The 14,002-nt window shown below is 38.5% G+C and overlaps 1 protein-coding gene across 2 annotated transcripts in view; it reads right to left on the minus strand.

Annotated features, from left to right (window-relative positions):
• PDZRN4 (PDZ domain containing ring finger 4) overlaps positions 1 to 14,002 on the minus strand; it is a 374,557-nt gene that overhangs the window by 65,405 nt on the left and 295,150 nt on the right. For both annotated transcript variants that reach the window (XM_032645762.1, XM_032645763.1), the window contains 2 exons: positions 4,051 to 4,307; positions 232 to 334 (listed from right to left, as the gene is read on the minus strand). In XM_032645762.1, coding sequence (XP_032501653.1) covers positions 232 to 334; positions 4,051 to 4,307 — 360 coding nt within the window. The remainder of the gene's footprint in view (positions 1 to 231; positions 335 to 4,050; positions 4,308 to 14,002) is intronic.

Below are 14,002 nucleotides of genomic sequence, written 5' to 3' on the forward strand. Positions count from 1 at the left end.
AGCAACAAAAATGTGAGCAAATTATTTTCAGGCTTGTATTATAAAAATGTTTTCCAATATAATTAAAATACTAGTGCCAAATAGCTGAAACAAATATTTAAAAGCTCTTACCTTAGATATATAATAGACAAAATAGTTCTCACAGTAATAAATTAATTTTTTCTTTGTTAGGCAAAACGCCTCAACCATAACTTCATGAAGAAATGTGAAGTGTTGTGAAAATGATCTTACCTCATATTCAAAGTCCTCAGTTCTGTCTGCATCAGCAGGCAAGCTGGAAAGATACTCATCGTCCTCATAAAATTCATGTTCCATCGGATGAAGAGAATGGCAGCTACGGGGAATGTAGCAATATGATAGGAATTGATCAAAAGGGCTGTTCCCAAGATTAAAACTAATTTTAGAATTTCACTTTAGTTTTCACCGCTCACCAATAAGACCTTTAGTGATCTAGCCTTTAAACGAATTACACCGCAGAAAGAGCAACTGCTTTTCTTTCTCCCCCTATATGAAGTCCATCAATTTGATTTTCTAAGAGAATACTAAGATAATGGCTCAGGGTCAAGCTTCATTCTGTGAAGGGGCAGATGTGCGACCTCCCCCCGCCGTGGTGCTATATCGATACTCTGGCCTCCTTCCATTGCATCGAATGGACTTGATCCATGCATCCGTGTGTGGCATTTGAGACTGAAGTCTACCCAAAGGTGGGTATTTTATAACAAAGTACTTCCAATTTCCTAATTACAGCCTCAAACCGGTTCTGAAGTCTGATTTTAAATGCGCAGTCGGCCCTCTGTGTCCTTGGGTTCTGCATCCGAGTATTCAACCAACCGCGGATCAAAAAATCGAATCTTTAGTTTTATTTCCAACCTTGAGACTATCCCAGCTACCTCGCAGGAGCCATGAGAGGACCCAGTGGATAGATGAATGTAAAGACAGACATTTCCAGATGTGGTGGGCTCTGTACTGAGACAGTGGGGGGAAGAAGTGCGGTAGCACGTGATGCTGGTGAGTGTGGGGCAGGGGCCTGCTGACTGCGAGGGGCACTTCAGGAGGAAGGAGGATGAAGGCCGTGGTACCGTGGTAGGAGTGATGCTCTGCCTCCTCGACGTAAATGGTGCTGTGTATGCCAACCTCCCACCACCCTCTGTCTCTCTGTTAAGCAACTTAATCCTGGCATGGTCAAATAAAGTTGTTATCTGTACCCCCCTCCCCCCAAAAAAAATCGAATCTGAGGTTGGTTGAATCCTTGGATGTGGAACCCGTGGATGTGCAGGTAGGGTGGGCACTGTGTTTTTCAGATTGTAAATCGTACTCACATTGCCCCCATTTCTTAAGATGTCCTTCCTCTTTCTCCCTCATAACCCACATCTTTCCCTCTTTGATAAAAGGCATGTCCACAAATATTAAAGAATGTTCATGGTGATAACTCACTGGAAACTCCTATAAGCCACAGATTTGCATAATCCCTTTAGAAAATTTCTCAGGACAAAGAGAACTGATGGAGTGAAGGGAATGAAGAGGACCCAAGGCATTGTATATTACTTCTATGTATCCTTTAACTTTGGGGAAATGTTTTTCATAATTTATAGAAGTCCTTTCAAATTGTTATATGAAGTGGTAGAGACACTATACATTATACAATATGAAAGCTAAGCACAGTTGAACAGCAAAGGGCATGAGGTCCTCTATAAGTATTTCCAAGTCAGTGAAAAGGCCTAAGTACAATTAACCAAGTTGGTTTCAGGTGAGACCTCTAAGCCCAGCCATTTTGGACATTATGAACAAACTGGAGTTAGTAGCATAAATTAGTCCCCTCATTACTAGCTGAAATGCCAGAGATTCATCCTGGTGCCCTCACACAGTCAGTGTAAATATTCTACCAGCCTCTTCTCACTATACTCTAATATTCTCTGATTTTCACGCAAATAGCAAAAGCAGTACAGGTAGTATCTTGCTTGCTCGTCTAACAGGTGAACCCTCCTAGCTTAAAGCTGGACTGGCTTTTTTTTTTAACTTTTTATTTTATATTGGAGTATAGTTGATTAACAATGTTGTATTAGTTTCAGGTGTACAGCAAAGTGATTCAATTATACATATACATGTATCTATTCTTTTTCAAATTCTTTTCCCATTTAGGTTGTTACATAGTATAAGCAGAGTTCCCTGTTGAGAAACCCATTTGGGCTGGTAAAACATCAGAGCCTGCTGTTTGGGGCATCTGATGTGTTTCTCTGGTCTTTGACTTAGTAAGTAGGAAGCCCTGCTGTGAAGAACACCTTATTAATTCAGTAAACATTTACCAAGTATCTACCAGATGCCAGGCCCTATGCCAATGGCTGGAAATCGGTTGGTGTCTTTTTAATTGGGTAGAGCAGCAAAGTGGGAATTTTAATAGAGTGAGATAATTAAGGAGAAAATAGAGACACTATGAGAGTACCTACTACAGTCCTAAGAAGTCTGCTAGAAGAGGTTACCTTTCAGCTATGATCTGCAGGACTTGGGAAGAGGACACAGCGTACTGGTTAAGGGAGTGGGCAGTGGAGTCAGACCTCCTGGGCTCAGGAGCCTGGCCCTATCGCTTCCTTGCTGTATGACCTTGCCGATTACTTAACATTTGCTTCCTCATCTGTGACATGGGGATGGTAATAATATAATGTACTCACTCAGAATGTTTTTATGAGGAGTAAATGAATTAATAATTGTAAAACACTTGGAATACTCCCTAAAACATGTTAAGTTAGCTAATAAATGTTAGCTATTATTCATTCAAGAAAGTATTTATTGGATGGCTACTCTGTGTCACACTCTACTAATGAATATTGTATATTTGTTTGCGTGTATATTTTTCATCTCCCCTGTAGAATATAAGCTCCAGGAGGCAGTGGCTTTATCTTTTGTTCCCAGTTTTATGCCCAGTACCTAGTTCCAGTACCTGACACAAGGGGCTATTTAATAAGTAAGGGATAGATGACTAGAATCGTAGGTCAGACAAACAGAGCCCCTGCCCTCCTGGAACTTGAAGTTTCAAAGAGTGGTTTCCAAAGCATGGCTGCACATTAAAATTGCCTAGGGAAATTTCTGAAAAATTCTAATGCCTGGGTTTTGGCCTGAGGTGGGATTGATCTGGGCATTGCATTGATACTGCTTTTCAAAGTTCCCAGATGATTCTAATGTACACGTGTGAACCACTGAGTTGGACTTAACAGAAGCCACTAAAGGGCAGGCGGGTGTCAGGGCCAAGTGTACATTTTACTAAATGGAGCATGGTTTGCAGTAGGCAATGAAAATGCAGGCTAAAGAGACTACTGCTCTTATAAATCAAGCTCTCAATAATGTTTGAATATTTGCTTAAAAGTTCACAGAACAAAGTGTGTGGAGCAAAACAAACTTCCAAAGCTGCAAAGATAGCATTATTTGAATAAACTATCTCTAACTGCCTTTAACTCAGGTAAAAATTGAAAAGAAATATTCCTTTAATAATTCCTTATTTTGTAGCTCTATACTTCTTCTTGGACAGCCAGGATCTTTGGTTCACGTCTCAATATATCAGGTAATTGCTTCCTTTGGAGAATTACACTTTAATAAATTTCCTAGCTTCTCCTTTAAAGAAGAGAAAAGCAAAAGAGAAAAAGAGACAGAGGCGACACACAGAGAAGAATATAGTGCCAACATGCCACTTCTGGGTCTGTCTTAACAAGGTTTTTGGCAGCTTCGGTGAGAAAAGCTATTTCCCTGACCAGTTCTCATGAGCTGTGTGAGGCTTGTGTTGACTGGAAATATGAAGATGAACTAATCAGAGCCAGACTTTTTCACTCAGCATCTCAGCAAGTATGATTCCTGAGCTGAAACAACTGTGCAGGTCAGGAAAAGTAAGCAGGACAGCTGAGAACTAATTGGATGGAGACACAGTTACAGACACTTTCCAAACAGAACTGAGAGCTTGTCTCCATAATTGCCAACTTGCTACAGTGACTGTTTCTTCCCAACACCTACTTTCAATGACGAATGACAACAAATAGGGCTTTGGGAGAAATGACAGAAGAATACCTGTCTGAGAGCAGAAATGGACAGATGTCGGGCACTGGAGGGGTGGGTGGCCTAAGTTTGGCCAGGGCCATGATATGTTCAAAGGTGATGTCCGTCTGGGTGCTGGCATTCACGAGCCGCACTTCTGGGGCCGTCCCATAGGCTGGTTTACTGAGAGGTGTTCGCCTTAGCACCTGGACCACAATGGGCTCCTTGGCATTTCGAAAAGCTTCCACTGCCTCTTCATGGGTGGCCTTTGAGAGATCCTTCCCATTGACCTGCAAGATAAAAGGACATTGTTCATCTCAGAGGAAAGAACAGAGAGGCTGTCACGATAGATTAAAAAAAGGTGGGCAGGGGAGGCTTAGACGAGCTCTGCTAAGAATTTTGTAAAGGAATATTTAATCAGACATTGACATTTATTGAACTCTTCATCAGCAGGAGAAAGTGAAGGAGACTAGGAAAACAGTTATTTCTTATACCTTTAGCAAGCACATCGTCAGAATTATTAGTAAAGATTTCAAAACTTAAACAGCACACAAACTTCAGCAAATGTTCAAAATCTTCAGCTAGGTAGAAATGTTAAGTATATCCTTTTTAAAAAATGATCTATCAATCTCTTGGCAGTATTTTCAATATTTAATCAGTCTTACTGACTTGAAATCTAATTTGGGGGGATATTGTCAAATTTCTTTCATATTCATCATTTTAATCCAAGACCAGATTATTGCTTATGTGCATATTATTCTAAATCCTTGCTATTCAAAGTGTGGTCCATAGGCCAGCAGCGTAAGAGATTAGAAATGCGGGATCCCTGGCCCTATCCCAGACCTACTAAATGAGAACTGGCATTTCAACAAGATTCCAGCTGATTTATATGCGCAAGAAAGTAGCACTGCTCTAAAACACCTCTGAGTGAGCATACCATGTCCCTTGCCTCCTTGCCTGTTTCCATTTATACCAGTTTATGACTCTCCAGTGTAGCCCTGGACATAACAGAGGAAGAGGTGATGTTTGTCTTTGCCCTCCATCACTGCTTCTCAGTTGGGCCAACCATTGGCATTTGGGAGATAAAAATTATTCTTTTAGTGATGATACTCTCCCACACCTGCTTATGTAGGGCCATTGATGTTCCCCCACATTTGTGGCACCCAAAATAGCTACACTCTTTTCTGATCACCCTTTTGAGAGACAGTACAGAGACTGCTCTCAAATTGTCATCAATTTATTCCCCTAAAATGGGTCCTGATAGCACAGCCTCTTAGTGGAAGTTGTGTTTTCATAAAGGACTACAGAATCCTGAAAGAACTTCACAACTCCCACCTGCAATGAATCAATAATATTGGCTTTTGCAAATAGGAAGACATACTTGGGAGTACAGTACTGTGCTCAAAACCCCTGAAATTATACCATTTCTAGACAACTAAACTACCCGCCTGTTGACGAGGCTCTGATAACTGCTATGCTCCAGTAAATCCTTAGAGATCCCTGGGTGCCTTCAAAAGAATCAAAGGGAATCACTGAGTTGCAGCCAGAGAGTGATTGGCTGACATTCAAATGAGCACATTTTCTCTCCCTGAGTAGACAGAGAATATGTGCGTGCTCAAAGCAAATGTGCGGCATTTGGGGGTAAATGATACAATGCCAGGTAGAAATCATCATGTCATGTAGAGATGGGCTTAATGACCTGGAGGAGCTAATTTGCTCAATCGACCCTGAAAGAGTTAATGTGCCTTCAGAAATTGAGCAATTAAGTTTCCTCACCAGCACCATATGACCCAGTACAGTTCTCGAATAACTAGTAAGAAACATCAGTTTGAGATTTGGGTGTGTACCTACCAATGTGCACACTCACTAATCTGTGCATTTACTCTCTCATTCTTTTCTCCACGAACTAAACTTAAACATTCCCACTGAGTTTTCTCCGGCACAACCTTGGAATGGCTTGATGACTTTGGGCACACAGGAGGATGTGAACGCGGGACACCTACTGACCAGCATTCACTCCTTGAGCTGCTGTTGGATGACAGGCACTCTGGGCTGAGGCCACCACTCCTGAGGACCTGCAGTCAGCAAATGATAAGAGAAGTTCCAGGATGGAAAAGCACAACCTAAAATCTGGCCTCTCATGATGAATAGCGTCATCCTCTGTGTCCCATATTGTGGTCAGTATTTATAAATTCCAGGGTTATGGAAGATGATCCAGTGGTAGATAATACTGCTCTGTCAGTATCTATGTGTTAGGGAAGAATTGCCCTTTTGTCCACACGTTTCCTGCTTCATGGTGTCCCTTCAACTTAGTGAATATTTACTCGTACAAGATTTCATACCCTTCCTTCTCTGAAAAGAACTCCTGGTCACAATCTGTTATCAACTATTTAAAATCTACTGGAATTATGTCAGTAATGTTACCTTTTCCTATAAACCTTGCATCTGGAGTAACTCTTTTCACAATGGCAGAATGAAAGAAGACAGAGCCCTATTTTTTTTTTTTTTTTTTGCGCTACACGGGCCTCTCACTGTTGTGGCCTCTCCCGTTGCGGAGCACAGGCTCCGGACGCGCCGGCTCAGCGGCCATGGCTCACAGGCCCAGCCGCTCCGCGGCATGTGGGATCTTCCCGGACCGGGGCACGAACCCGCGTCCCCTGCATCGGCAGGCGGACCCTCAACCACTGCGCCACCAGGGAAGCCCGACAGAGCCCTTTTTGAAGGAACTTCAAGCAATATCTGAGGGTAAAGGGAAAATAATTTGTAGCCATGGTTTCTTCCAGTCATACATTAAATCCTACTAATGCATAAATTGTGTGTCATTAAATAACGAACAGACAAATGACATTTTTCTATTTCTTCCCCAAGGTGGCTCAGTACCTTGTCTACAATCTAGTCTTCATATTCCTTTGTTTCTTATTTGTTTTAGTGATCTTCAAAGCAAGAATAATTTTTAAAAAGTGAGTTCCTTACTGATGATTATTTATTTTATGTTCCAATAAGGTAAATAAGATTATTTTTGCAAAGTTCAGAAAAGTATAAAAATTTCTGCAGAAACATAAAAATTGCTGGAGAGTATTTTAGGATGTGAAATTATTAGTTCTTATTGCAATGCTTAGTATATGCAGATGTTAGCTTTCATACAGCAAGATCAATAGCTATCTATTCTAAGAACTGTACATTCATTCATTTACAATCATGGCATTTATATGCAAATTTCTTTTTTTTTTCCTTTAAGATAATCAAATACAGTCTTAAAAAAGGACAGTCGATATAATCTGAAGTATCTTACGTCCCCATTGGGAACGCTCTTTTCTTCCAGTTATCATGCAGCTGACCTCTATTTTCATAAGCTATTTAATATCTCTCGAAGTAAAGAAGTCTATGACCTTTAAAGGCTCTGCTGCCCCATGTGATCCCTTAGAAAATGTAAGCACTGATGATACAAAACACTTTTTTTTTCACTTCACTTGAAGTTCATCAACATACTGTTAGCCTACCAAAAGGTCACCCTTTTATAAATTATGCCTTTCTCAACAGAAAAAAGATTAGCTTTAATTGGGATTTTCTGGCAGTTGCTTTGCTCAGTTTTCAGCTAAGGGAGAAGAATAATGTTGGAAGAATACCTGAGGTTTTAAACCTATAGAAAAATTCTGTAGTAAACTAACAAATAAATGAATAGCAAAACTTTGTGTTTTTTTCCAAATGGTTAGATCCTAAACCAACAAGGTATTTGGTATTTCATGGTGCCATATCCTTATCATTCTATTTATTTTCCGTCATATTCTCTCCATCCCTCCCTTACTCTTTCTTCCCTCTTCCTTCCTCTCTGTCTCAATCTTGGTTTTGTATGGACAACATATGTGAAATGAAACTGGAGAAGGAGAAGCCGTCTATTAAATGTGTTCCAGTTAATACAGGTAGTTAAGAGTGTCGATCTAAACTGTTCTGGGGGCCTAGTAAACAGAAGGAAGCAGAAGTGCTGGAAGTTGATTTTCAGGAGAAAAAAACTGGATGAAGAGTGTTGGGAGCAAAATCCATGGGAGGAAATGAAAGGTAATTTGAAAATTAAAAAAGATATACCAATGTATTATGGGCTGTGCTTTGAAGTGTACATGTGGAAGGGTTTCAAGAAGCCTGGTGATTTGATTTAAGCAGGGTGTAGAGAACAAGGCCTTTTTCTAAAGTGGTTGTTAAATGGAATGAGTGAGAGGTTAGAGCATCATAATAAACAAGAGAAGTATATGAGATAATTCCCTCTATTACTCTAACATCTGGCTTTTTGAGAACTGTGGCCAAAACTGATTTGGTTCTAAAGCCACCTAGCAACTAGAGTATAACTGAAAAGACTCATGGGATTGCTGTTTGATAAGAGGCTTGTGGCCCCAGAGTGGGGTGACTGGACTCTGAAATGGTGATTAAGTTACCTGATTTGAGGTAAATGAGAAATCAGGCACATTATTGATAAAGAGGTTATCAGAATTGGTAACAGCATAAAAGAGGAAAGGAAGATGCCAATGATAGAAGTTGAGGAGAAATAGAGATGTGGTTATCCTCATAAAAACGATTTGGGATTGGAAGCAAGTGGAAAGAGTAGCCTTAATCATGCCAAACTTGAAGCACTTCTAAGATATTCAGATAAGCTAACAAATAAACGGATGATAAGTGACTAAAAGAAGAACTAATCATGGGAAGCCATTTCCAGAGAAGGTCTTCCTCTCATCCCTGCACTTACTTTATCAACTTAGTTGATAAGTTGAAAAATATACACATTTTTACTGCTATGAAAAAAGTGTCTTGTTTCTAAAAAATTATTTTCCATTTTATTGATAGAGAGAAGTGAATAGGAGAAAACTAGTAACTTTTCAGCAATTAATGCAAAAAAAGTATGAATACCTTTGTTGTGGCAGATGGGCTAATTAATCCATAAGCAACTTGTGAATGTTAAGTAAAGAATATAGCTTTTCATATGTAAACCAAATCATAGCATCATTTGATGAAGCTTCTGTTTAATGAACAGTCAATTTACCCTTTGGGATAAATTGCAAAATCTGGCTACTTGTCAAGAACCTCCCCAGTGTGACTGGTGACCTCAGCTTGGATATGAACTCCTCTACTTGGACTAGTCCTCCAAATCCACACACATGCAAAATTTTCTTGAGTATCAGAAAGAAAACAGGCTTTTCGCTTTTCCTTTTGTAGTGCAAACAAGTGCGTAAATGACCAAGTCACCCTGGTGAGGTTCCATTTCCAGAGTCAGCTGTTTGGGATGATTAGGGTTTCCAAACCTCTGTGCCTCTTGTAAAAAATAAGGGTGTTGAACCATCTCTGCCTTTCATGGGAGAATACATATGGGAATACTCAATAGAAGAAGTATAGAATAGCAAGGATTATGTACAATTTCAAGTTGAGAATAAGCAAGCATAAAACACTTGAATATTGTTTTTTAATGTTTATAAAATGTTATTGTTTCATTCATTCATTTATTTTCAGCCTTATGGAGGTATAGATGACAAAATTCTACAATATTTAACGTGTACATGGTGGTGATTTGATATATGTATATATTGTGAAAGGATTCCAACAACTAGTTATTAACACATCTATCACTTCAATTAATTACTTAAGTTTTATTTAAGTGAGAACATTTATGTTCTACTCATTTAGCAAATTTCCATTCTATAATACAGTGTTATCAACTACAGTCCCATGTTTTACATTAGATCCTCAGACCTGAGTATTGTAATTTTGATTGGGCATGACAGTTTACAAGAACTCCCACCCTCATGAATAACTGTGAAATTAATTTTGATTAGAGTCCCTATGTGAATGCTGATCAAATTCTCTACTTGATAATTACAGAGGTGTTGTAAAAACATGGCCTAATAACAGTTTATATAAGGAAGAAGCAATATTTAAATTGCTACTAAAATGTTTGGTATGAAAGGAATTTAAAAGACTCTGAACTCTATATTCATGAAAACACTTGTCATATACAAAGTATAAAACAATTTTAAGGAATTAAAGCATATTGCTTTTTTCTAAACTTGGTATGCTTGATTCTAGGTGGACATCTGTTATGCAAATTGAGGACAGCACAGCATAAAAAATATTTGTAGTAAAAACTCACAGAATAGGAATTGTGCAAAATGTTGTGAAGACAACCTGGTGAGAGATTGACTAAAATTAATTTTGACCATTTAAAAAACATTATCAATGAACAAAACAATCACTGGTAGGTTTGTGATGATCACATAATTTTAGAAGTTGAGAACATAAGAAATGTTAGATTTTATTAAACCAAAAAGTCTGTGTAGTTCAGTGTTCTTTTGACAGTGCTGTTACTAGATTTTGGGAAGAGAATATGGTAATTCTCACACAGGATCTAATGAGAAGACTTATTCAGAAGTGATCCTGGGGCTCCTTCTGGTTTGTCTGGACTACAGGGTTGGTAGCTTCATTTTCCTGGTGTGTGGGGTGTTGCAGCTTCCCTTGAGCTCCAAAGGCCCTCAGTGCTGTGTAGCTGGCTTTCCCAGAAAACTGGAAATAACTGACTTCTAACTCAGACAGCCTGAACCTTCTGTGTTTCCTTACTGACAGTGTGCCTATAAGAGAACAACAGTGGGGTGGCGTCCCTCCACTGTAATACAGACCCAATGCATGTCCAACAGTTTCAGGTCCCCTCTGTGCTGCTGACTCCTGATTTGCATGTTCCCGCAATAGAGACTGTAACCTAACCTATAACTCGTGACATTGTAGGATTTGCCCTTATGGACCCTGTGTGACATAATACACATTTACAACCTAAGGAATTGAATTGATTCAAAATGCTTCCATATGTAACATTAATGAATTGCAGACTTCAACGAGCTATTTAAAAAGCCTAATATTAGGTTTAGTTAATTGATTGTGACACTGTGAGGTCATTACGGTAGGACAGTATGCTGTTTCCTGGTCCCCTTCATAGTACATTTTGATGGCGAGGTGTTCCCAAATGCAAGCAAGACTCATCTTCAATTTTTCTTATTAAGATGTTATAGACCATTATTTGTGAATTTGTCAGAGCCGTTCTTGAACCAATTTATAATTTGGTTATAGGAAATCTTGGGGATGCATCTTTCATAATTGCTTTTCCTCCTATAATCTTTTCTCTGTCTTAATTTTGTATCCCTTCTTCTGTATTTTGTTTCTGTCTTTATTCTCATTGCCACACTTCTCTTCCAAGCTTTCCCATTTGGGATTTAACAAATCAAATCTGAAGAGTGTCTTTCTATAAAAATTATTCCTGTTTTTAAGGAACAGGTTATGATAGTTTTGATTCTTCTGGGGGAAATAAATTAAAATATATACAACATAGTTTTATGTACCTCATTATAAATGAATTTATTTTCCCTCCCCTCAATGAAAGAAATGGAAGCTTCTCCTCTTTGGCACATGAGCTGGTGTTTCTTGGTTTGTCCCTGAGATCCACAGTCTACTCTTTTCTACCCAGCTCTGTATACCCTGGGATGCTGATAACCGTACTCCATGTCACCAGGCTCCCTTACTTTACATCTTTTGTTTGGTTTGACCAATAGTAGGAGAGGTAATGTTCTGTCTTTATCCAGCCTCTCCCCACCTGGCTTTCAGGATGGCAGCTCTTGCCAGGTTTGGTTCGCACCCTGGCTTACATTCCACCTTCATGTCTGCAGGTAGTAAGGGGTTCTCTTTCTATTGCTACTCTCTGTGTTTGTTCTCTTAGCTCTGCTCATATCTCTGTAAGTGTTCCTTCATACAGCCTTCTTCAATGAAACCCTTTGAGTGTGTCTTCTTTCTCCTTCTGACTAACTAGACATGAAACTCCTCTGATTTAAACAATAACGACAACAAAAATATGGTAAAAGCAAAATTTACCACCTTTGCAAATTAACTTTACTATCAAAATGAGTTGCATTGAAAAATACAATTTCTAGTTTCTCAGATTCAGCAAAAGTCACACATTTTTAAGGGAGAACTAAAAATGTAACTTTTATTGAGATCATATAGCAGATGTAAAGCATTTGTCTATTATATGTATATAGTTATTTTGTAGACAATCCCTCAGTTTGGCTTTGTCTAGTGTTGCTTCTTGATTAGATGCATGTTGTATATTTTTGTCAGCAAGGCCCAGAAGTGTCTTTCTCTGTCTATTCTATCGGGAAGCAATGGATTTTCCCTTTTTTAAAACATTGTTATTGGAGTGCAGTTGATTTACAATGTTGTATTAGTTTCAGGTGTACAGCAAAGGGAATCAGTTATACATATACATGTATCCACTCTTAGATTCTTTTCGCATATAGGCCATTACAAAGTATGGAGTTCCCTGTGCTATACAGTAGGTCCTTATTAGTTATCTATTATTTATATATTAGTGTATATATGTCTATCCTAATCTTCCAGTTTATTCCTCCTCAACCTTACCCCCTGGTAAACATGTTTGTTTTCTACGTCTGTAACTCTATTTCTGTTTTGTAGATAAGTTCATTAGTACCTTTTTTAGATTCCACATTATTGGAGATATTAACCTTTATGACTTGATGAGACAGAGAGAGGGAGCAAGAGATGGGGTGGGGAGGAGAGGAGGGAGAGAGAAAAAGTACACATAAGAGGTTAATGTTAAATTTTAAAATGTTAAAATTCTAGGTGAATGGTATTTGAGAATTCTTTGTACTACTCATAACTTTTTGATGAGACTGAAGTTACGTGAAAATAAAATGTCTCAAAATATTGTTATATTGTTATTAGCTACAAATGGATTTATGCTATAATCATTTAGAGTTAATAAATAAGTAACTGATGGATACCTAGCTTCCTACAGTTTGTTTCTGTATTTGCATATCTTTAAGAGGAATAAATTCTTGCTCTGAACTGAATGTCTTTTTTCTTGGACACACACACACAGACACACACACACACCCCTACAGCGAAAAACACAGATTGCTATCACCAACTTTATCATTGTCATAACAATTCATCTACTGAGTATCACCTGAAATCCTGTTCTCCTCCAAGCTGAGCTATTTAAAAAGATAGATGACTGCCTTCTGGCTAATTGTAGGAGTTCTTTCATTACTACGAAAAGACTTTATATCTCAAGTGACTCTATAAGCAGTGAATAATGACTTGAAGTCTTTGGAGAAGAGTCCACTGATGAAATGGTAGGATAACAACTACTTACTGACCTTTTACTTCCTAAGATAATACTAAGCTGATGTAGTTGATTATTAATAAACCTATCCATTGAGCTTTGACACATCAGATCCAAGTATGTTAAACTTAATGAGAAATTCTGATGGAGACATAAAATTTCCTGCAGCAGGCCTAAGGGTGTAAAGACATAAGGCATATATAGGGCAAAGGCTGTTAAAATGAACTCAAATTGTTTCATTGGGTAGAAACTTCATTGTAATTAAATGACCCAGATTTTCTTTAAAAATTACTATAAACAGCATCAGCAACTGAGGATTTGAACAGAGCTCTTCATCTTTCATGTTCCCTGAACAAGAGAAAATGTGCTCTTAGTGCTTGGACAAGATCTCTTGGTCCCATTTTTGTGATGAGAGCATATATGGATATCAAGAACATAACTTTGGGTCTCAGCCACACTAGCACAGTGCCAAAGAAGTTCTAAAAATAACTATCAGAGAAATGAAAGGAATATTAGTGCTCTACACAGTTACTAATGAGGGATGAAATAGTGAATTATTTGTAACAGGGCATCAGTCATGACAACATCAAAGATGCTGAGGACATCTTCACTGGAGGTTTGCTGTCCCCTATCTGTAAGAGTGGTCTAATGCTTAGCTATTTAAATGCTTCTGTGAAACAAACATTAAATGACAAGAAGCTGACCGTTTTGTCTAGTACTGTAGTTTAAGGGCCCCAAACATGCTTGGCACATACTTGACGCTCAAAATATGTGTTAAATAAATTTTCATATATTTCTCTATCAAGATTCATGTTAAAA

This window comes from Phocoena sinus, chromosome 10 (genome assembly GCF_008692025.1).
Source record: "Phocoena sinus isolate mPhoSin1 chromosome 10, mPhoSin1.pri, whole genome shotgun sequence".
NCBI classification, from domain to species: Eukaryota; Metazoa; Chordata; class Mammalia; order Artiodactyla; family Phocoenidae; genus Phocoena; species Phocoena sinus.